The sequence below is a fragment of the Phyllopteryx taeniolatus genome, chromosome 19 (genome assembly GCF_024500385.1).
Source record: "Phyllopteryx taeniolatus isolate TA_2022b chromosome 19, UOR_Ptae_1.2, whole genome shotgun sequence".
Classification (NCBI taxonomy): Eukaryota; Metazoa; Chordata; class Actinopteri; order Syngnathiformes; family Syngnathidae; genus Phyllopteryx; species Phyllopteryx taeniolatus.
In genome coordinates, this window is record NC_084520.1 from 13,714,747 (window position 1) to 13,739,311 (window position 24,565).

General features: G+C 43.2%; 3 protein-coding genes across 8 annotated transcripts in view; all 3 read right to left on the reverse strand.

The window, feature by feature from the left end:
• Positions 1-1,087: 1,087 nt before the first annotated feature.
• On the reverse strand, positions 1,088-14,130 carry LOC133469465 (gap junction gamma-1 protein-like). Of its 5 annotated transcripts, none has more exons than XM_061756603.1 (6): positions 6,976-7,203; positions 5,577-5,698; positions 3,539-5,395; positions 2,926-2,963; positions 2,114-2,222; positions 1,088-2,031 (listed from the first exon to the last, which is right to left on the reverse strand). In XM_061756603.1, exon 3 carries the CDS (start codon positions 5,381-5,383, stop codon positions 4,079-4,081), a length of 1,305 nt encoding a protein of 434 aa, XP_061612587.1. In that variant the 5' UTR covers positions 5,384-5,395; positions 5,577-5,698; positions 6,976-7,203; the 3' UTR covers positions 1,088-2,031; positions 2,114-2,222; positions 2,926-2,963; positions 3,539-4,078. The 5 variants fall into 5 exon arrangements, with proteins under 5 accessions (XP_061612587.1, XP_061612583.1, XP_061612582.1 ...); XM_061756599.1 differs by lacking the exon at positions 6,976-7,203 and adding an exon at positions 14,002-14,026 and having other exon boundaries at positions 1,089-2,031; positions 2,114-2,241; XM_061756598.1 differs by having other exon boundaries at positions 1,089-2,031; positions 2,114-2,241.
• Positions 10,604-17,592, reverse strand: LOC133469467 (probable phosphatase phospho1). Of its 2 annotated transcripts, none has more exons than XM_061756605.1 (3): positions 17,553-17,592; positions 16,761-16,835; positions 10,604-14,798 (listed from the first exon to the last, which is right to left on the reverse strand). In XM_061756605.1, exon 3 carries the CDS (start codon positions 14,775-14,777, stop codon positions 14,037-14,039), a length of 741 nt encoding a protein of 246 aa, XP_061612589.1. In that variant the 5' UTR covers positions 14,778-14,798; positions 16,761-16,835; positions 17,553-17,592; the 3' UTR covers positions 10,604-14,036. The 2 variants fall into 2 exon arrangements, with proteins under 2 accessions (XP_061612589.1, XP_061612590.1); XM_061756606.1 differs by lacking the exon at positions 17,553-17,592 and adding an exon at positions 16,928-16,943.
• A 1,159-nt stretch (positions 17,593-18,751) lies between these two features.
• LOC133469466 (synaptic vesicle membrane protein VAT-1 homolog) overlaps positions 18,752-24,565 on the reverse strand; it is an 18,560-nt gene continuing 12,746 nt past the window's right edge. The window contains exons 2-7 of the mRNA XM_061756604.1: positions 23,224-23,607; positions 21,714-21,921; positions 20,801-20,971; positions 20,473-20,562; positions 19,625-19,860; positions 18,752-19,368 (exon numbers count right to left, since the gene is read on the reverse strand). Of these exons, the coding sequence (XP_061612588.1) occupies positions 19,246-19,368; positions 19,625-19,860; positions 20,473-20,562; positions 20,801-20,971; positions 21,714-21,921; positions 23,224-23,607 (1,212 nt within the window). The 3' untranslated portion in view covers positions 18,752-19,245. The remainder of the gene's footprint in view (positions 19,369-19,624; positions 19,861-20,472; positions 20,563-20,800; positions 20,972-21,713; positions 21,922-23,223; positions 23,608-24,565) is intronic.

Here is a 24,565-nt window from a genome sequence, read left to right on the forward strand (position 1 = left end):
ACTCCTCCCATGCCCGGGTTTTTGCTTCAGCGACCACCAGAGCTGCATTCCGCTTGGCCAGCCGGTACCCATCAGCTGCCTCAGGAGTCCCACAGGCCAAAAAGGCCCGATAGGACTCCTTCTTCAGCTTGACGGCATCCCTCACCGTTGGTGTCCACCAACGTGTTCGGGGATTGCCGCCACGACAGGCACCGACCACCTTACGGCCACAGCTCCGGTCGGCCGCCTCAGCAATGGAGGCGCGGAACATGGTCCACTCGGACTCGATGTCCCCCGCCTCCCCCGGAACATGAGCAAAGTTCTGTCGGAGGTGGGAGTTGAAACTCCTTCTGACAGGGGATTCTGCCAGACGTTCCCAGCAGACCCTCACAATACGTTTGGGCCTGCCACGTCGGACCGGCATCTTCCCCCACCATCGGAGCCAACTCACCACCAGGTGGTGATCAGTTGACAGCTCCGCCCCTCTCTTCACCCGAGTGTCCAAGACATGCGGCCGCAAGTCCGATGACACGACCACAAAGTCGATCATCGAACTGCGACCTAGGGTGTCCTGGTGCCAAGTGCACGTGTGGACACCCTTATGCTTGAACATGGTGTTCGTTATGGACAATCCGTGACGAGCACAGAAGTCCAATAACAGAACACCGCTCGGGTTCTGATCGGGGGGGCCGTTCCTCCCAATCGCGCCCTTCCAGGTCTCACTGTCATTGCCCACGTGAGCATTGAAGTCCCCCAACAGAACAATGGAGTCCCCAGCGGGAGCGCTCTCCAGCACCCCCTCCAAGGACTCCAAAAAGGGTGGGTACTCTGAACTGCTTTTTGGTGCATAGGCACAAACAACAGTCAGGACCCGTCCCCCCACCCGAAGGCGGAGGGAGGCTACCCTCTCGTCCACCGGGGTGAACCCCAACGTACCGGCGCCGAGCCAGGGGGCAATAAGTATACCCACACCTGCTCGGCGCCTCTCACCATGGGCAACTCCAGAGTGGAAGAGAGTCCAACCCCTCTCGAGAGGACTGGTACCAGAGCCCCAGGTGTGTGTGGAGGCGAGTCCGACTATATCGAGTCGGAACTTCTCGACCTCACACACCAGCTCGGGCTCCTTCCCTGCCAGAGAGGTGACATTCCACGTCCCTAGAGCCAGCTTCTGTAGCCGGGGATCGGATCGCCAAGGTCCCCGCCTTCGGCCACCGCCCAGCTCACACTGCACCCGACCCCTATGGCCCCTCCCACAGGTGGTGAGCCCATGGGAAGGGGGACCCACGTTACCCTTTCGGGCTGTGCCCGGCCGGGCCCCATGGGTGCAGGCCCGGCCACCAGGCGCTCGCCTTCGAGCCCCACCACCAGGCCTGGCTCCAGTGGGGGGCCCCGGTGGCCTGCGTCCAGGCAAGGGAAAACGAAGTCCATTGTTTGTCGTCATCATTAGGGGTCTTTGAGCCGTGCTTTGTCTGGTCCCTCACCTAGGACCTGTTTGTCATGGGTGACCCTGCCAGGGGCATAAAGCCCCAGACAACTTAGCTCCTAGGATCACTGGGACACACAAACCCCTCCACCACGACAAGGTGACGGCTCAAGGAGGGGCATTCAGATTGTATAAGGTAATATTTACAAATAAAATTCAGATACATTCAGATTGTATAAGGTAATATTTACAAATAAAATAGATGGGTCGCTGGCACGCCGTCTTATTGTCGGCCAGCTCGTTATGTTCTCATAATGACAATAAAGGCTATTGAACCTGAACTGTTGAGAACATAGCCCAGGTAAAAGTTTGAGGGAATGGCCACCAAAATGATCCGCAAGACCCACAAGCACACATGCGAAAGCGGCGCAAAGGCATTGTAGGCATCCAAAATGCTTCGCTCGTAGTAGACGGCACTCCGACGAGAGCGGTCAGCGTGATGCGGAGAATGATGAGGGCGGTGAGCCACAACTTGCCCACAAACATCAAATGATTGTATAGTTCATCCAGTAAACGAGTCAGCAAACTCCAGCTCATTGTTCCAGAGCCGAGGAACAGCTTTTTGTCACCTGTGGAAAGAGACGCATTGATGAACCTGAGGTTTGTTAGCAGCACTGAGGCTTTACACAATCATGATTTTTGGGGTACCACCTGAGAGGCGTACGACGCCGCAACTCTGGCGTCGGGGTACTCGGGCCCGCAACTGGACATCCTGATAGACCAAGGCCGCGACGACCAGTTCCTGTCCGCCAGCCAGCTGCTGCCCGATATAGAAATAACTGAAAACAGTATTATAAATAAATGACGCACTAAATACAGAAGTGGCTGCAAACCCTCACGCTCTTGCAGACATCCTCGTGAAGAAGCAAGACGCATCAGTCTGGATCTGTTTTGCCTGCGTGGCCGACAGGCAGGGCGCGCCGCACAGACACGTCTGCCGGCCTTGTTCTAAAGCTACTTGCTACGAGCTAAACACCTCACTGACGGGCGTGATGAATTACGAAAACAATCCTGTTACTGAACAGTTTTTTGTCTTTCGTCTTGAATTCCAAAGCATCAAACGTGCCACAACTTTCAACTTGAAGGCACGAAGTATGCTCACGCCACAGTGGTTTTGATTATTATTTTTTTTTAATTAAGGACATCAAAAGTTTAGCTAGCGATTTAAAAAAATTATAATAATAAAACACTACCATGGAAGACACCCAGGTTATTCATGAGCTACACCTGCACAGTAAGAGCCAATACAAGTGACATCAAAAATTCAGTTTTGACCATGATTAATAATGATTGCCTCTTTCCTGGAGCGAAATGTGGTAAACAAAATATTAAAAACATTACAGCCACATTAGTTAAAAAAAAAAAGGTGACAGTGTCAACCAAACTCAGCATTATTATCTTTGTAAAGGCACATATTCAGTGACTATATTTACTGATTGTGTGATAAAGTTAAACATATTTACCTCTGTGGTCACAGCCTTAGTTTGCGCATCAGGTGAGCCTAAAAAAAATATGAAGCCATACAAATATTTAGCTTTCATGCGCCGTAGTTTTCAAAGAGGATACATTTCATGTCATAGATATTTGTTCGCTTTGATTTCTCAGCACTAATAACTTGAAGCATGTTAGCATTAATGTATGTACTGCTCCCTAGTTCTACCGTAGTTAAAATACTGTGCTGAGGTTTGGGGGAACTACAAGAAGTCATTATAGTCAATAATCAACCTACATAAAAGACTATTTGTAAAGTACTCTTTTTAATAATCACATCTGTTAAAATTTGCGGATACAGTATTGTATCTTATCAAACAGCAGTATTCATGTACAAGGTTAAAAAAAAAAAACATTGCAAATCTGTTTCGGAATTGGGAGGGGAATTCCCAATTTTGTCATAGTTCTACATTGATGCTAATTGGATTTCCTCTCCATTGTCTTCCTGCTGGAGGTCACTGACAATTGTTTTATATTGAGCCTATTTAGTTGTAATAGAACCAGCGTCTGTCAATATGAACTAAAGAAAGGATCTATATTTTCAATCAGTGTAGATGCTGCTCAAGAACGGTCAAATTTCATTACCTGTTTGGTTCCTGAATTCACTTTTAGGTCAGCGCATTCGGCCTCGTCTTGGGCAGTAGTGTCGGACGTTGCGGCCATCTCCACCAATCCGCGACAGACCACTTCTTCTTCCACCACATTGACTCGGTCGTAGGTTCGAGTATCCCGATGGATCTTCCTCTTGTGTGTTTTGTGTTTTAACGGATAGCTGTCAACCCTTATGACCTTTCAACTTCTCCCTGCTTATTTCCATGTCATATAGACCATTCACAATCACATTCACAACTGTCGACAAATTAGAGTCTTCAACTAACCTAACATGCATGTTTTTGGAATGTGGGAGAAAGCCAGAGTACCCGGAGAAAATTGTTAATGTGAAAAGTAAAAAAAAAACAACAACAAAAAAAAAGCAGCAGCTTCTTAATGCGTATCCTGGTGTTGGTGGCATTAGATTGACTCCAAAAAAAATGTAGCATCACTCCTCTTTGAAAACAAGGCACTTCAGGTCACCGCATTGGTATTTAAATGCTAATTAATAGATTTTCCGCATTCTATGCATGTTCAGATCCAATCAGAATCCTTTATCTCTCCGTATTTGACGCTTCTGCTGCTGCTGCTGCCATGGTTTGCCTTGCTGCAGGTCTGCTTGGCGTGTGTGTGCTCACGGGGGGCTTTGCGCTTGTTGCTCCGGAGGCTCTGCTGAGTGTCAGCCTCCTTTTGGGGCTGGGGCAAAGGCTCCTTTTCGTCGGTATCGTGAGGAGCAGCGACCTTTAGGTTGTTTTTACCATCGGCGTAACGCTGGCGGTCCTCGTGGGCTGCGTTGGCGCGGTTCTGCTGGCCCGCCGTTTTAATTTTGGCGAACTCGAGGGCAGGGAGGGTCTGGCCGGGGGATCGCGTGTACACCATGAGGGGCTTGACGGCGATGTTGTACTCCGGTGGGGCGGATGGCGTGTTCCAAGGGGAGGGGTAGCTGTCGTATTCCTCGCTCTCCGACCCCCTTGACACACCGAGGGGGTCTTCGTCTGAGAGGCGCCAGTCACGGGTTCTTAGAATGTCATAGATGGTACCGACGCCAAGATGGAGCATCTCCCAAATGTTGAGGGCCAGACAGAGGAAGGAGATGCTGTACATGATGAGGAGGAAGATGGTCTTCTCCGTGGGCCGCGATACGAAGCAGTCCACTTTGTGGGGGCAGGGCTTTTTCGAGCACACGTAGGTGGCGGGCATGGTGAAGCCATACAGGTAGTACTGTAAGGCCAAGAAGGTCACCTCCAGGATGGTGCGCGCTAGCAGCTGAAAGACATACATACGCATCAGACCATCCTGTTTGATGCGCTGCCTCCCATCGTGGCGCGCCTTGACGTCCGCTTGTCCGACGCCTCCTATGGTCGCGCCGCCGCCCTTGCCCTCCGATTTTGCCTTCTCATAGATCATAGCCTCAGCTTCTTCATCGTCCTGCGGCACTTGCACTGCGCTGCGCTGCTTCCTATCGGTGAGATAGTGCTTTTTGGCTGTCTTGCGGGACAAACCGCTCGCTCCCCCGCAGTCCGCCCGCTCCTCCACAAGGTCGATCCTGTTGAGGGCGTAGCCCAGGTACATGACCGAGGGCGTGGCCACCAAAATGATTTGGAAGACCCAGAAGCGCACGTGCGAGAGCGGCGCAAAGGCGTCATAACAGATGTTCTCGCAGCCCGGCTGACCCGTGTTGCAAACGAACTTGCTCTGCTCGTCGTAGTAGATGGACTCTCCCCCGACGGCGGTCAGGACGATGCGGAAAATGATGAGGACGGTGAGCCACAGCTTGCCCACAAACGTGGAATGGTTATAGATTTCATCCAGCAGCCGAGTCAGGAAACTCCAGCTCATTGTTACACGGTCCTGTGGGGAGAGAAGCATTGCTTAGCTGGAGTTCTGTTAGCAGCTTTGACATAAAAAAAAAAAAACGGGTTGATCACTTTTTCCTACACATAATCAGTCTGCCTTTATGGAGTATTACAGAAAGAGGCATTCATTCTCTGAATCAGTCAGCAAACACACACAAATCCTGACTGATAAGCACCTGCAAAAACTGCTTCAGAAGTTGTAATTTCCCTTCTTGTCACGGCAGGGAGGGCGTTTAGAAACCTGTGGCTGCTGGTCAATAGAGGGCGCTAGGGCGCCGCCCCACTGCTGCTGAGTCACCTTGAAAGGGACAAGAGTTAAATAATGAAAATGAAATGCCTATTTTTAGATGAGAAGGATAAATCGCATACAGTTAAAAAAAATGTAAAATTGATTTATTTATCTCTGTTGTCTCATTCTATGACGTTAAGTTGCGGTTTACGATTTAGACACTTTACCATATACTCTTGTTAGAAATCTGACCTTGCACGCTAGCTTCTCTTTAAAGCGAAAGATTGGGCGAAGGTAGGGCCTTGATTTTCAGCACCCATTACACCTACCACCCTGCAGCCGGGTCACCCGACATCACTTCCTGTCCGGCCATTGCCGATAGACGAGTGGAACCTGTCTACGCTTTATCCACCAGCAATTCCGCGTTCTGTGTTGACATGTTTCAGGTGGAATATTAATCCACTCAGCGTCTCATGAATTTGCATTTATTATTTATTTCAAGTTTGACATCTCATCAAAACTCTTCGTAGGACTGAATAAGGACGTTTGCAGCTCATTCTGCTGGACGGTAGACCGTCCACTTCACTTGCTGTATGTATATTTTTTTTTTACTGTAATTCTGGTCTGGTTTACTGGTTGGATTATTGACACCTTCCACAAGTTTTATCAATAAAAGAACCGGATAATTAAGAACATAAAGACTTTCAATCTTGAGGTGACATCATGCCGCGAGGCTCCCGCAGCGTCCAAGGGAGTCAATAGATTTTCTCTCAAGCTATTTTTTTGGACATTAGATTGGTTAATAATTTGTAAAGTAATAATAACAATAATAATAACTGACCACATGGTGACTGACCATTAGTATTGATTTGTGAAAAAAAAATTGGTCATTTTTGAACATAGGAGGTGTGCGTCCGACAGCGACGATGTGTATGTACATTAAATTTGTATTTCATCGTTTTAAATAATAATGCATTACACTTATATAGCACTTTTCTAAGTGTAATGTGGGTTAAGTTATACAATGACGACATTACCAATAATTAAATAAAAAAGCCAGTTCAACCTATACAAGATACTATATGTTTTAAGTTTATACAAACATTATTTCAAATGAGGAAGAAAAAAAAAAACTGAGCATTTACAATCGGGAAAAAAAAAACATGCTTGCAAATTTTACACATGTAGCCATTAGCAAACCTAGCTCGATAGCTTTGGGGCAAACTTCGCCCTTATTCAACTTTAAGTTAAAGGTCGTTTACGTCTTGCAAACACAACACTTTCAAAAACTTTCGCATTAGGTTTTACGCTTAACGTATTTTTTTTTTTATAGAAGACCAACTTACATTTGTTGCCCAGTCCTCCTCTAAATAGCCCACATTTGAAGTTCTGAAGTTCGGACTTCACACGTTGAACAGCTTCACGCACACACAAAAACAAAAGTATCCCAAAAATTATTCTAATAATAAAGCCTGGTTAATTGTAAGGGTTGGAAACGGTGGCAAGTGAGCTGAAGCGAAAGAGAGCAGCAAACAGCAGTAGTCAAGGAAGCAAATGGCAGTGGTGAAAGAGACTTCAATTAGCATCCAGAGAGAGAGAGAGAGAGAGAGACAGAGAGAGAGGACAGTGACGTCTACCGTTAAGAAATTCCACATTGTCATTAGTAAGCACAATTTGTTTTGTACGGCAATTTCCATAGAGAGGACTCACGCAAATTGCTTGACATAATACAGTCGTGCTTGTATTGGCAGGCCTGCAGAAACAAATTTTTTTGAACTGCTTTTTCAAAAAAATGGTACCCGAAGCGGTGGCTTTGTTTAAAAGAAAGTGAATTCAACAATTTGGGGGACTGCAAGGCTGTATCACCTTTATATTTATAATTTTTTTTAGGTTGTATCTGAACCTTAAGTGCAAGGTCGACAGAAAGGGAGTGATGTGGTGTGATTTTTTTATTTTTTTTTACCACCTAAAAAAAAATACTTAGCCCTCCAAGTACTTCCATAATGACCAACTTTAAAATACAGTAGCATAGTAGACCTAAGTGGTAAGTGGTGTAAGTAAATGTAATATTATTGTAAGCCACTGTAACACTAAGAACAGCTTGAACACTGCACACATATATATTTTATGTAGTAGTAGTAGAACTAGTAGCAGTAGAAGTACTGTTACCCGAGTAAATGTTTCAAAAGTAAGTAGTTCTCTATTTCTAGATGAAATGTAGTGCACTTAAAAAAAGTTAAATACAACTGAGCTGTACTTATAGGCAGTGATTCTTTCACATATCACTAGAGGGAGCCAGCGTCCCACTCGTGGTACACATACGCAACATTTTGAGAATCGCTAACAGAAAGAAGCCCAGCGGCTATTGGTGCACACGCGAGATGATATCGCAAGATGTCCACAAACAAAGTCATCAGCCTGATGGCGTTTTGGCTCCTTACAACACAGCGTGACCCCCTACAGGGCTCAAATCCTGTAAGTGAGTTATCGTTCACCTTTCAAGGCGGAAATTGAATGAAAGCGAGTCAAATTGGATTGATCGGTTTCATCGGATCTCCTCTGCATTCACTTCCCGCTGGAGGTCGCTGACAATTGTTCTATCGTGAGCCTATTTAGCCGTAATGCACACAGCACCGGTCAATGTGACCAAATGAAAGGATCAATACTTTTCATTTTGTGTTGCTACTGCTCCCTCTAATATGAGCGACATGCCGCTAAAGAGCAACGGAAGTGAGGGGAGGGTGACGCGTTCCTTGTTTTGCTCACTCAGCTTCTGGCCACTGACAAGGACGATGCGACCGAGTTCATCAGAGGGGCGGAATGACGACAAGTCATGAGTCCCATTTATACAAGCCGCAACACCTCCAAATATGATGATGATATTTTTTTTTTGCTTTCCAGCAGGAGCCTGAAGGTTTTGCGCTAACACCAACTGCTCTTTTGAACTGCTCATAATTCCTCCCACTTTATCTAAGGCGGAAGGAAAACAGTCCCCGACCACAACACATTTTCCCATGTGTGATTGGGAGATTTTGGTATGGTCCAATTAAACCGAGGTTGAACCTTTTGGCCATGATTCGCCATAAATGCCAAGAAAAGCCTACTTGAACATCTGAACTATATTTTGGGTTCATCAAAAGCACTTTTAATTAATGGTGGCAGGTGTGTGCTGACTATGAGATTGGTTCATTCGGCGCACAGCCAAATCCCAGTTATAAGAGGGTGTGCATACTTGTGCAACCACATTATTTTACTTGTTTATTTTTACTTCCCCTCTTGAAATAAAGTGTTAAATGCAGACTAGAGCGACTGTGATGTTGTGGTTAACAGATGTGCACACGTCAACAAGAACACTTTTTGGCTGACTTAAGCATTTCAAACCTTGTTATGCATGAAGAAAGTGACTTATTCAAACTCTGACGTCAGCAAAGACAACAATAGCGCAGCCTAAAGCCTTTGCTGTCTTTTAAAATTGAGACTTCAGTCATATATTCAATATATGCGATTGTCATCACGGAGAGGATTTGTGCTGCCTGGAGGGGAAAACGCCTTCGTTTGAAAATATCTTTGAAATATTACCAGATTCGATTCGACCATTACAAAGTCAAAATCCTCTTGTTAGGAATATCCACCCGGGCCACTGATTTTCACATTCAAACAATAATTCATAATAATTCCACAGGAATTTTTTTTTTTTAAATAAATGGAGATATTTTTTTTTTAAATTACACCTAATTGATCATTTTCAACTTCAACGTGTTCAGAATTCTAAAAAGTCAAAATTTTCGGTGAAAAAGAAAATCCCAAATTAGTGTTTTCTTTTTTTTTCCTATATATTTTTTGTCTCGCACTCTCCAGTTCTGACTTTTCAATTTCATTTGACAGCATTTCCGATTGGGATCAGCTCTCCAGCATTTACGCGCAACTTCTTGCAACTCACAGCGGTGCCTTGAGATACGAGTTGAATGTCCATGCTCGTGACTCAAAACACTCGCACAAACCTCAAATCATCTTTCCCCATTGAAATTGATTGACATGCCATGCTTTTGATTAAAAAGATGTACTCTATAATGTATTTTATAAAAACATACAGTAAAGACTCCTCCCTGCTCCCTTCTTTCTGTCATCCATCCCTCTTTTCGTATTCTCTTTCCATTTGGGGGAACTGAGGCAACATGTCATCGACTTTGAAGACTAAAAGAGTCATCGGTTGTCCCGTCCACTTAATCACAACACTGTCCAACTGTCCTTCCTTGACCTTGAGGATCTTCTCATCCACGTGTCCTTTTTTTAAGACGCTATTTTTCGTGCTTTTGTTCCCATCTCCCACAGTCATTATGGAGCATTAATGTTTTTCGTGCTCATATGTGGACATTTGGACAATACAAACAAACCCTACAACCAGAGAAAAATTGACAAAATAAAGCAAAAAAAAAAAAGAAAAAGTCCAACAAAAATATTAGCTTAATGGTTTTCATATTTTTGCGTATTAATAAGATTGAGTTCATGTATTATTTCTTGTGAATTGAACAAAAAAATGTTCAGACAAAAATATTAGCTTGATTCATTTCATATTTTTGCGTTTAACTAAGTCCATTTGCCTATTGTGTCAAAATTAAACACAACAATGTTGTGAAGTTAAATATGGAGTTAAATTAATTTGCCTATTTTGTTGAACAAAAAAAGTTTATTCTTTTAGTATTTTTATGTTGGACAAATGTTAAGTTAAGGTGCTTAAACACAGAAATGTATGACGTAAACACAGACATGAACCTTTGTGAAAAATGTGATTTTCAAACAAAACAATTATATTTCATATATATATATATATATATATATATATATATATATATATATATATATATATATATATATGTGTGTGTGTGTGTGTGTGTATATTACTTGTATATACACACGTGAATTAAGGTGGTTTGTTGGGAATGCAATTGGAATAACCACTCAAGAAGGAGTGACTGATGACATGATGGCTTTATATTCCCGTTACAATGTCGCGTTACATACGTTTTTGTATCACAAATACAGCATGTCAAATAAAAGGAAAAGTCGAGCTGGGACACATGCTCCTGAATCAAAGTAAAAGTAGTGAAAAATCTGAAGTTTCCCTTATGTATCCATACCTCTGTTACATCATATTGCGTATCAAGTGTTTTATTATTGCACATTTTTTAAATTACACACACACACACACACACACACACACATATAAAAACACTGTACGTCAAGATTTATGTAAATGAGCGATGCCATTTTGATGACTTCATTGTAATCTTTAAAACATTCTTCCTATAGAGCAACAAATATACTCTTCCACCTGAGAAGCTTCTGAAACGGACAATAGCGGCTTATAGTTTTGAGTACAGTATAACGAAATAATTTAAAACATGTTTGCTGGTTTATTATTCATTCGGACTCTCCTATGTATTCCACATTCACAACAAATACAAGGATTTTGTTGAACACTGTCAGATTTGTTTGTTTAAAGTGCAATATGATAAAAGGTGCTAGCACTGCAGTGAAAACTACGACAGGTGCAAATTATTAGGCACACCCCGCAAAATACACTAATGTACCACGTCACTTGTGTGAATGACAAGAATGCAATTAGCGTGTAGCGACGTGTCGTGCGCTGGCTCACGTGAGTGATATAATAAATAAGTGATTCCCGGCTAATGTGCCGCGAATTTAGCCTATTCCATCTAATCTAATGTAAATAAAATATGTGTTGGGAAACACTGATTAAATAATTACGAATACTGCACTAGTCCTCTAAAAGTGCGTTGAAATATGCAATGTGCATACCAGAACGGACACTCAATAAGAATACATGTAATCATTGTATAGTAAGACATGTGTGACGGAGTTATTGCACCGCTTCTTCCCCCGACCCTCACTTTGGAAACTGTCCAAGAATGTGTTTGCGTGAATGTTGCATTGCAGGGCCAGAGTGCACACACGGCATGCGGTGTTGTTTACATGCCGGTGGAGATTACAGCCGCCGTATCGCCGAGGCCCAGATGAGGTATCGCTTCTTTATCACCAGAGCCGCCCGATACGCCGCGTCTGCCCCGCGTGACCCCGCGGCGTTACACGTCTATGGCAAGCCGTTGGAGCATTTACGAGTTTTTCGCCACTAGTGCGCAATTAAACCTGACTGTGCTGCGCTAGTGACACTATTAGGTCCAATCGTAGGCATGTGTCATGCACTAGTAGCCTGAAAATCCCCACTAGTAGTTTTGCCTCAATGGTAACATGATGTAGTTCTCCTGCTAGTGTGCTAAATGTCTCTACTAGTGGACAGAAATTTGTTACAGTAGTGGAAAATACATTCTACTAGTGCGCCCTAGAACTAAGGTGAGGCAAAACTATGCACTACTTCACGAGTAGTAGATGTCAATTATTGCAGTTTTGCACCGCTAGTTAACATGTCTTACTAGTATGCCAAAGTTGTCTTACTAGTGGGCAGCAATTCAGTAGTACAAGGCAATAGTGGAAAAACGTCAGTAGTAAGTTGTTCTACCAGTGCTCTCTCGTCGTTAAGATGAGTGTGCTGAAGTGTCTAATCAGTAGGAAAACGTTGGCATCCTAGTAGGACAACTACAAGTTACTAGTGAGTCCTACTAGTACTTACAGTGGCATTAGAAATTTCTACTAACATTTAACTGTGCACTTGTTGACAACAGCACGATACTAGTACTACTAATGACATTATAAAATTCTTAACATCTTTTGCTTCACTGGTAGTACTAGGAGCATGCAGATGTCAACTAGTGCAATTTTGCCTACTACTAACATAGAGTTATCCTACAAAATTGTCCTACTAGTGTGCAGAGATGTCACAGAGTAGTGGATTGCAGTCGTGGAAAAAATGTTACTAGTCATTGTACTCGTGCGCCCTAGTTGTTATACTAGTGCGCTGAATTGTCTTACTAACGAGGACAAAGAGGATACTAGTACATGGACCTTAAGCTGGATATCAAGGGCACTGAATAAATGCTCAAATGGTTTTCTCAAAAAGCTGCTTGAATACTAATTCCAGTGAATGTATTTTGTCGTTTTACTGCTTTGTTTGATCTTTTCATGAATCCCGCCTTGCGTACGGACGGCGCGATACAAACAAACTCGTGTTGCCTCGTTAGCGGTTGACCAATCTTTGTCCGTCTGCTTTATACATTATTAGTTACAACGCACTCATCGGCTGCTGTGATAACAACAAAGACGCGTGATTGGTGGCGAAGGGATCATTGATCTCGCCGCAGTGAACTCTTGACATGCAGATTGATGAAGTCAAATAAATACTGCGTGTCACTTTGGTTCATGCAGATTATTATTTGTAAAATCCGCCGAGTGCCAAAGTTATTGTTTCAAATGCCGTTTCTTTGTTCGCGAGCAGTTACACAAAAACAGTCCCGTCCGTTTAGTCTTAAGGTCTTTACGTTGTTTACCATCATCGACAAACGTAGAGACGCCATCGCAATTAGCCTTTTTTTTTTTTTTTCTCACTTTTGTTTGGAGAAAATTATTTAATGATGGAACGCTTCCCCCACATCCCACGGCTAAAAATGGGCATTCTCTGTAAATCAGGAATTAAGTCTGCTAACTGACAAAATGTACACAAACAGATGTCCACAAACAAACACAAATATTAATATTTCCGTCTTGGTGGAGGTCTGAAACTGTCGTTATTGTCACTATCAATATTATTGATTGCAGATTTCCAACACTTAACACTCCTATTATTTGTATTTTTATTATTATCACTAATTCACCATTTTGGTAGCCTGCACATTAAGCGTCCTGTTAGCCTTGCCGATTAGCGATAATAACGTGGCTCAGTAAAACACGTCTAAAGAAAGACACTTGGATATATGTGCCATCTAAGTTTGAATTTGAGTTTCAGATTCTTTTTCAAAGAGCATCAAAATCTGAAAAAAAAGATCAACAACTAAAAAAATGAATTTCAACTCATATGTCACAAAACTAGCATAAGAAGTCAAAATTCCTCAGTTTGTTCAATGTACAGCCAATCACGTTACCTTTCATTGATCGTGTGAGACAATGATTTTTTTTGGAATTGTTTTAAACTTTTTGGAGATCTTGAATTGTTTTTCATTCAAATATCACTTTACGGGTCATATTAAAAAAGCGATTATTTTGATGCTTTTTAAAATTCTAAATTTGATTTTGATGCGAAGTGTTGCAAATTCAAACTCAAATGGCAGAGATATATTTCCATACTCTTGTTCTTGTTTTGAGAGTGCTGGTAGATGACAATGATGATTCTATTTAATTTTTTGACAAAAGCAAATATTTGGGATATTGATCTATTAGCTTACTCTATACGATTAGAGCACCTTTGTTCAGGTTGTCGTTTCCTGCTCGTCCATTATCATCTCGCCTCCACGACTTTCTTCAAGCAGTGCAGCACGTCCTCGCCGCTGCTCCAGGGAACCACGTTGGCCTTGAACTTGGCTCCCTCTGACTTCAGCAGCCTGTGCATGGGGAAGTCCTTTCTAGGGAAAACTGTGTCTCGGGGCCCCAGGGCCAACGTGGGGCACACGTCGTTGGCGCCGTCGCCGACGTAAAACACTTGTTGGAATGGCACCCCGCGCTCTTTTTGCCTCAGGGCGAGGTACTCCCTCAGAATGACCTGCTTGCACATGTTGTCGGGGCAACGGGGGCACAGGTGGGTGTGGAACGGGAGTAGCACCAGACGGTTGCTGGCGTCGAAGCTGGCCGGGTTGGTGAAGATCCTCCAGAAGAGGTGGCGCACGCCCGCGTGCTTCAGCCAGGTGTCGATGAAGTACATGTTGGCGTCCGAGACCACCGCCAGCTCAAAGTCGCGCTGGTGGCTCTGGAGAAAGTGCAGCAGGGCGAGGGCGCCGGGCGCGGGCGGGATGGTCTCCACGGCCGAGCGGATGGCGTCGCGCGACACGCCCCGCTCGGCCATGTAGGCCAGAATCTGCTGCATGTGCTCGTTGTAGTGGCCCTCGCGGTAGCTGTTCTTCAGCCAATCGGGGAGCCGCTGGCCCGGCAGAGCCTGCAACACGGCGTCATCGCTGTTCTCGTTCACGAGGGTCTCGTCGAAGTCGAACAGCACCAGGAAACGCGGTTGAGGCGCTGCGGTCATCTTCGGTCCTTATTAGGCTCTCTACAAACAAAAAGTTTTACCGTTACATTCATGTAATTGTTGGATTGGGCGCAAATCGATGAGTCATGCCTATAAATCTAGTGGCCTGCGGTACAATGCGCTGTATGCGGAACATCATGTGACCAACACGGACAGCTGACTTCCTGTGCATGGTAAATGGAGTGTCCTTATGTAGCGCTTTAACGACACCATCATTAAAGAGGCTCACACATTCGCACACCAATGGGCAGCTGCTGCCACGCATGGCGCTGCCAGGCCCACTGAGAGCAATTTAGGATTCAAACTGCCGACCCTTTGCCGCTCTGCGGTGATACCTTATGGTTAAAGAAAAAAAACAACAACAAAAAAAGATATTCATGTTCATTGACCTTTGGGGAAGTTGTGACTGAGCCCTACAAATTCTGTCAAGAAAAAAAAAAGAAGAAGAATATGAACAATTCTACTTTTATAATGACTCACATGTGTTAAAAACAATGAAAGAGACTACCCAACCGGTTGGTGCCCTGTTGATTGAAAATACCACTTCACTGAATCGACCAATTTCTTACGTAATTGTAATTTATTGGAGCACACAGACCCGAGGACACCTCCAAACATGTAAATTATATTAAAATGAGTCATGTTAACAGAGGGAGCAGCAACACATGACTAAACAGTGCACTATTGCCCTTACATAACTGCACCTTATTATGAATGTTTCATACGTCTTTTGCCAGTACTCCGTTTACCTAACAAATATTAAGTGTTGCGCATGCCCTTACGCAGACGAGGGTGACTGACTCTCGTTTCAGAACTGTTTTTTGCAGATAAGGTGAAGAAGTGGTGCAGCGGAAGATTAAATCGGGAGCAAAGGGCCACAACTTTTATGATTCTCCATAAAACCGGGGGGGTGGGGAGGGTACATGCAGAAAAGAAAATACATTGTTAGTCAATAATAAGTCCGAATTGTATAAGAGCTTCACATATGTTTAAAAATTTGATGCTAACAGTAAACCGTATAGTAGGATGAAAGGATAAAAGGACGGATAACAATACATTCAGTTTTTGAGGGTAAAGTTTTTGTGATTAGGAAAATTCACTCGTTTTGTGAAATTTTAGGCCACAAGTTATAACACAGACAAAATAACTGCCAAATAAGAATAAAAGTGAAAAATGCACCAAAATGCTGAAGACGGCATGAAGTGTGAACATTTACTGTACAGTGAACCACAGCGACAGCAAAAATCTGCGAGTAATTTAACAGACTATAGATGCCAAAAAATGATGGGAAAGCACTTTTTTTCTATTAAACAAGGCTATGCTCATCCCCTCACTTCACCAATATGCTACCAAAGCAACATTTTTATAATAGACATGGCTCTGGCCTGAGCACAAAAACAGCAAATAAGTGAGTTTTCCAAGTAAATAACAGAAGATAGGTTCCCCGTAAAAATCTGCAAATAGGTGAATTCATGAATTCGGGATCGCAAATTTGCGGGGTTGGGGTCTTTCACTGTGCACTTGGTGGAGATTTTATTAGGCACATGTTGCAAAATGATTACCAAATAAAAAATACAACCAAAAAAATATATACAAAAACACGGCATGAGGGTTAAAAACGTCTATGGATGACCCCCCCCCCCAAAAAAAATGTAACCCTGGACCAATAAGTTGCCCCCCTCCCTCAGTTTGGTAATGGCCTGTGTTCATGTATGACATTCCACTTCATTTATAAATGTCAAACATACACACGAGAGTATGTCCCGCACATATCTGCACACTCTAATTATAACACAACGCTGCTATTTTCGCATACGAGGTCACCACTGAAAGTCATCATAAGCCGAACGTCGGTCGGGCGAGGTGGGGGATTAAAAGGCAAAAATCACACACACAAACATGGTGTTATGGAGTGGACATTTTATAAACAGAGGTAGTTAAAAAGACATTTAAAAAAAGAAAAAAAAGAAAAGAGGCCCTTACCGACGAGGCAGCAGCCGCATCCCAGTGACGACAGGATTTGCAGAGAGACTCCTCACCCACCGCAGCACCAGCACACTGGAGGGACCGTAGACACACACAGAAAGAAACGCCTCAGCTTGCTGGAAAAACGCTAACTCGTCCGCCATATTGAATGTGGCAGATCTTACCGTGTGCACTCAAGTGTTTGCCAGCTTTTATTGAATCAATGGGAATACCATGCTTCTTACTAGCACTGCAATATCAATCAATGTCTTGAACTAATGAAGACTTAACAATGCTGCGGAATATCTGGTGACTGGCACTTGTGACGTCACAGCTCATATTAATACCAAGAGCAAAGGGACCTTTGAGATGAAATATTGGCTGAAGTGCGTGGCCCACTCGGGCAGCTGTTGTCGACAGCAGCACGTGTACGAATGTGCATTCGGATGAGATCAAGAACGACACACACGCGTCAATCAACAGGGCCACATGCAGAGTTCAGAAATGACAGTATGTTTTGTGTTTTTAAAGAATTTCAGCTACCAGTGTACGCAATAGTGTTACTACAATAATAAATATTGAAATATTCATATTGGATATTTAATTTGTCTATAATAACCGGATCCTGAAATGTAGATAGACCACTTTATGTTTTTAAATAAAGAGCACTGTTTAAACTTCACTGATATTGATCATTTTTATATCCGACTTCTATCAGGAATCTTTTGAGAAAATGTTATTATATTCATTATATAGTGTATAGATGTCATAATGGTCAAATACAATCAAAAGTCATGACTCAAGTTTTACCTGTGAAAGATAATCCAATCAGATCAGGCGTTGTGTGTAAAATGGTTGCTAGGTCCTCCAAGCAGCACTGAATGAGGTTATTTTAGCTTTGCCACATCCAATATGGCGGCGACGTCAACGTACGCATCTTCGCTCATCGAAGCCTTTACGTATGTACGTCTATGACGACTATGACGACAAGGGCATTCCCGTTTATTGTCAAGGCAGACATGCGGGAGGCAGGTCACTTCCGTTACATTTCCGCTAAAACAGGTAAACAAAACAACGACTTTTGGAACTTAGGAACGGCGACCGATCTTGTTATTACATGGAAATTGGCGCCTCCTGCTGGTTCTCGTATGCAATCACATATATTCGGTTATATTCCCCAAACTGAATCTGCAAATAGTATAAAGTGTCGTTTTCTTTTCTGCCATAAACACAAGAAGTACTAAATACATTTACAAGTTCAATTCTAATAGTTTGTTCCATTAAATGTTGTTAATGTGAGACTCTTCTGTGATTAAGAACTATACAAATGCTGGAAAGTTGACTTAATTTATTCCAAAGACATTTTTTCTTCATTTCGTAGCGTTTCTCTTAGCTGAATGCTTCCAATACGTGTATGTGGAAGTTAGAATATTATTATTTTTTTGTTCAATCAGATTTCAGCCTCAATGTGTTGCCATGTTGATCTAATCTGCCGTGGGTCTTCAAAATCAGTAGCGCTGGCCAATGTAACTTAAACCATAATAGCAACAGGACTATTTTAACCAATCAAATTTTAAAATCATCTTCATACGACCAGAGTCCCATAAACATTAGTATGTAGAGTATGTGGCGTATGAAGGAAACAAAAACATCTTGGCTAATTTAAGACCTGCCAAAGTGACAAACTGTTTGATATACAGTAAGACAGAGAATAAAATATAATGTAGAATTGAAAAAATGCGTCTACTGCGTCCTTTGATTACATCCAGATGTGCCGAGTTGTGCTCTCGCCACATGTACACACACACACACACACACACACAGGACTATAAAGTGGGAAGAGGAAAGAAAAAAAAGAAACTTGTCGCAGTTGAAGTAAACAACTGAACAGTAATAAAGACTGCAGTAAGGATAGTGTAACTATAACCATATTCTAGTCGACCACCCAAAAATGTGTAATGTATCCTGGTTGATCTTAAAATAATACAGAGAAAATACTGAAGGTAACATAATTTTGAGTCTTTTATTTGAAAAAAAAAAGTCATTCTTTTTTTGTGTGTGCTTCAGTTAAATAAGTCATACATATGTTTTATTGGACAGTGACGCTATGTTATTAGTTGTTTTTTGTTGTTGTTGAGAGGAGTAGGAATTCCCTAGGCAGGAAATTCCACCCAATTGCTTTTATTGTTGTCCAGAGTGCAGCCTCAGAAGTTGGCACAAAAACAAAAAAATCAGTCATGATTGCACGGACGCTATTGCTAAAAAAAAATATAAATAAATAAAAATTACAATCATATTTCTTCGAATAGCGGCAATACAATTAACACATTTAATGCTTTTTATTAATTAAAATACAAACGCTGCTAACAGTCGCTGAACTATAGAAATATTGTGCGATAAGTCATTTTAAAAAGTGCGAATACTGTCAAAAGATATTGTTATAATTGAGTAGTCGGGAAAACATACAAAGGGAAATCCAATTTTACTTAATCCTTCGATGATGTCATTTCTTTCCAAGCTTTTCTGCCGACGTCATCATCTCAACATCCCGCTTTTTGGGCTCAGGGAGAAGGATGATCTTACCGATATTTTGACGCTCGTGCATGCGCCGCATCGCATCTGTGACCTGAGTAGGAAGACCAGGAAAAAAATAAATAAAAATAAAAATTACAGGACACAGACCCACTGGAAATAGTGAAACTCCACCAGTAATCGACACCGTCCCAAAAAGGTTTACGATTGCCTTTAGATGCCACAACATGGCAGAAAAGCGCTTAAAACAGAGAAGATCATAAAGCATCAACACCATAGGCAGGGGTTCATTGTACTGTAAAAAACGCGATGTCATTACGTCAACTCAGTACATTTGTCTTTCAACGCACCTCCTCGAAGTGGAAGCAAGAGTCGATGCGAGGCTTGATCTTGCCCTCCGCGTAGAGCCGCAGCAGCGACGCCATGCCCATGTCGATGTGCTCGTCGTCCATGTAGCTCAGGTGGAAGCCGCACACCGCCTTGTTGGTCTGCATCAGCTTCAGCGTGTTGATGGACAGCTGGTTGTACCACGTCTTCATCAGGGCCAGCAGGCTCTTCTTCTGGCCCGTCACGCAGTTAGCCGCACCTGACACACGGACACAGACACACGCCATTCGTGATATAAAGCGTTACCGTGGCTTGTAAGCGGTTATTTTTAAGCTATACAGGCAAGTCCGAATTTAGATTTTTTTCGCCATCAGTGTAGTAGCACGTTGTGACACAACACACCGGGCAGCAGTGAGGTCAACCGGAACAGATGCAGCATAATGAAAAACTCCACCTACTCTGGATACTGGCTCCAACTACCAGAGACAAATTCAAATATGATTCTGATTCTGTCTGCTATGTTTGTGCTCATCTGGTGGAATCTTGGTGCTTATGACGTGAGTTGAGGAGCTTCATTTAGACAAAAGTAGTCCTTTATCGCCATCGTGTGATATCTGAAAGCAACTACAATACAAGCGAAACCTTTTAGTGGGGGTGTCAATTACTCGTGTATTTTCATTATTCATCTCTATCCCCTGTCAATAGCAATGTATATGTTAGCATTAAGCTGATGACATATTTTAGTCTCACATTTCTTGACAGAAAAAGCATAAGAACAGGCACCAAGAAATTCTTGTGTTTTAATAAGTGAAAATATGTTTCCACGCGTCGTACCAAAAAAGGTTCAAATTAGAATCTTTATTTTGCTTACCAAATACGATGAGTGAGCCTAAAGGTTTTAACAAGTTGAAGCCCTTCTGTGTGTCGGCACCACCGAGTGGATCCAGAACAATGTCCACTCCTGCAGAGGGAATAAAATCATAAGGGGGAAAAAAAATACATAAAATGGAATAAGAAGACAAAACTAAGCATGACCTGAATCATCTTGATTTTAACTTCAAAATACAATAAATAAATACATACTATACATAATACATATACAGTATGTTGTTGTATACATCTTGCATAATTGTTTTATTTATTCATATTTATGTTATTACATTTGACAGTAGAATTAAGGGTAGTGGACAGTGTCTGACCTTTGGGGCTGATTTTGTGAATTTCCTCTACATAGTCTTTAGTCCGGTAGTCGATGGGGTGGGTCACGCCCACTTGGGTGATGACGTCGTGCTTGGAGGGGGACGCCGTGCCGAAGACGGTCACGTCGGGCACAGTCTGACACAGCTGGGTGGCGGCAATGCCCACGCCGCCTGCACACATACGTACATGGAAGAACAGCAAAATGCGATGTGCATTTAGCCAGCTACTGAATGTGCAGTTAGCTCGCTAGCTATTTCTACACCCCGAAAATGCATCATCCCTTTGGATAGTCCGCTGGTCTTTGTCATTTTAGAGTGCCTCGTTGTTGGCCGTGAGTGCGGGCACGTCACAGTAAGAAAGGCAGACGCGCCACGAGGGGAAATGGAAGGAGGCGCGAAGTCCGACTGGTTCCGGTATGCTGCGGCTGCTTTAGAGCGCCGCCTTGTCGGCCATGAATGCGCGCAAGTGTCAATCCAGCATCCATTTTTCCAGGTCACAGTGCTGGTAATTGATTGACAATTGAGCCGGGTGTCGTTTCAATGCATTCAGCGGACACGCCCACAGCGTTTGAGAGTAGTGAGAATAACTTGATTTTCACAATTATGAAGCCTCTTGTACTTTTTGGGAGCATTTTTCGAATTGTTCCAATTTGGCAGGGTTGTTAACAACACTCCTCTCTGTGATGTGTCAAATTTAGAAGACATTTTCACTTTACAGGGACTTTGAAAAGTCGATTTAAAAACTACATATAATGTACACTCGTAGGACTTCATTACAGTGACACAGATAGACAGTCATATAATATAAATATACACGAGCATGTTAATGGTCCCCTGCTAATTATTAACCACTATCAGTTATTGGCAGCATAAATTCAAGGCCTAGTGGCCATTCAAAGCAGATTTGTCGTACCCGCCGCCATGTGGACCAGCACGCTCTTGCCCGGCGTGAGGTTGGCCATGTGAAAGAGCATCAAGTACGCCGTCAGATAGTTGATAGGCAGAGCGGCGCCCTCCTCGAAGCTCATGGAGTCGGCCATTGGGAAGGCGCGAGCGGCGGGCACCGCCACCGTCTCCTGCCACATGCCGCTGCGGCTCATCACGATCACGCGCTCGCCCACCTAACAAGAATATATTACAATCCATACATGAGTCGTAATATTAGGTACACGTGCAAAATCCCCAAATTCTGCCTTTAATATATTTTGTTTAATTCAATGTTCTTTTACTTGTCAGTTTTACTGTAATTTTCAACTTGAAGCAAGCACGCTTGACTTCTTATTTGGAAAACTGCAAGAGCATTTTAAATGATTTTTTTACATGACTATTATGGCAACATCATATGTAGTTTTCCACGTACGTATTTTTGTTTTACACTCCATTGGGCATCAATTGCTTCAAGACATGCATTGTGCAGGTGTACCGAATCTTGTGGCCTGGGAGTGTTTCAGGGGGATGATGCGAAATGAAGTCATCGTTTTTTGTTTTTTTTTAATTATGCCCTTTCAGCTATTGTTGGTGTTGCAAAATGTACAATTTGATGTAAGCAGTAATTTCTCTGAACACAATCAACACAGTCAATAAACCCAAAGGCTTGTGTGCACTGTGGATCAGCGAGGGGCATAATTGTCACGAGAACTCAAATAAACATCCATCCATCTGATATCAAAACAGCTTTGAGAAGAATTGACCACAGAGGTAGTATTTTTTAAATGTGTTAAATGTGTTTAATATCGATCAATAAAGAAGAAGAAAAAAGGGGGGCTCCAGGCAAAGGGCACTTTCCCTCCTAGCTAAAAGGGGCTGGTGCTGGAGCACTACAAGGGGTCCTCTGTGCACGTGCCAAATTTTACCGGATCACTGCTGCCAGTAAACTACTTCTTACAGTAAAAAAGGTTTGACAGTGTTGTGTCGATGCCAGCAAGTGAATAGTGTGTCGCTCTAAGCACTCGTGGATGTATCTCGTTTTATTATCCGCCCGCGTCAAAGATCGACTTAGATTACACTGAGCGCACTTTTAATTATTATTATTATTACTGTGTGACCTTAGTTCCTGCGAGAAGGCTCAGATGAGGATTAGACGTGAAATAGAAGGCAATTAATACAAAGGTTTTTTTCTTCTTCCTGGGTTGAAATCAATTCTTAAAGTCGATTCTAATCATATTCCTACATCAAACTTTGTGGTCTCAGTTGGGCAAGTTTGGGTCTCACATTCCCTGGGGCTTAACTGTTTGTTTGTTTGGTGTGTGTAAGTGTTTTGGTATTATGTTTTTGTTTTATATGATCATTATTTGTACTGTTTTTACTTTGTCGAATCACTTTATGTATTACCTAAGTCAAGGTGCCAATCTATTTAAAAAAGCGAATACAACACAGTAATAGATACATGAAAGTGTTTTTTTCTTTATTTTTTTCATCATTACCTTCCGGCCCTTCACCCCTTCTCCGACCGCTTCGACGATCCCGGCGCCCTCCATGCCCAAGGTGACAGGCGGGGCGGGCAGCGGCTCGTACAGCCCCTGCCTGCCCATCAGCTCGGCGAAGTTGAGCCCGCACGCCTTGACCCGCACCAGAAGCTCCTGAGGCTGCAGCCGCGGCCGGACGAGCGGCCCCACCTGCAGCTTGACTTTGTCGTAGCCCCCGTAGCCCGTGAGCACCAGGGACCGGCACGACAGAGGCAGCTCCCCGGGGGACCGCTGCGGATCTCCGGCTGGGGGCTCGCGCTGCTGCTGCCGCTGCTGAGTCGGAGCCTCTTCGCCAGACATGACGACGACTTTTTGGGAGGGAACCGGATCGATTGGTCGAGCCTGTGTGTAGCTCAATGGGAAAACATGCGATCAAACTGGTTGTCGGCGGTTATGTGAGGTGATGGAGGTGGGAGTAGGAGCCTTAAAAAAGTTGCCAATTCAGGTGCGTGAACGCGCACTGAGGGCTCGCAACAAGTGGTCAAAGCCGTCGAAGAATACACGATGGAACACCGCTTTCGGTTTTCAGAGTAAAGGTCTTTTGTTTTCGCCTTTCAAAAAAAAAGCAACTTCCGGATGACATTTTCACAATAAGCTCTTCCTGAAAACCTGAAAACAGGATTAACTGTTCACTCACTAGTCACTGTTTTTGTACACAGGTCAAGCAGTATTACTTTGGAACCACCTTGGTGCCAAGGAAACAAATGCTTGGGGTGATTTGACAAGAAAATGCCACAGACATTTTTAAGACACAGATATGGCTGAGTACAATCTTACTTTCCCCAAACCTTAATAATAACAACTTCCATTTATTTCCAAATGGATCATGTTTGACTTGATCTGCCGATGGAAAGCTCAGGGATGAGACGACAGGGGCAAAAAACGATAAACAATGGATAATCGTTGTCGTGAACTTGACAGTGAGAAGTCCCATTGCTCAAAATACAGAAAACAATGAGCCATCCTTATCCGACTAAACACACAAAATTGCTACGTTACAATTTAAATTCTAAAAGAGCTGGTTTTAATTTAAGCTTTGCTGGACAGAAACATCTCGAATTTGAGCTTGGGTTACCTCGTTTTCCCAGTTACAACACTCCCTTCGGTTCAGGAATGGGGTTCTCTCTATTTTTCTTGCAAGACTACACAATAAATGCGCAAAATTGTTGGGTAACATTTATGGTAAATTCACCGTGGATCGCAGCCTTCTTCCATTTGGCCTCATGATGGCGCCAAATGGCCACAGAAGTGCATCTTGAAGCTGTCGCGCGTATGAACCACGTCATTTTTCTTTTTTCAA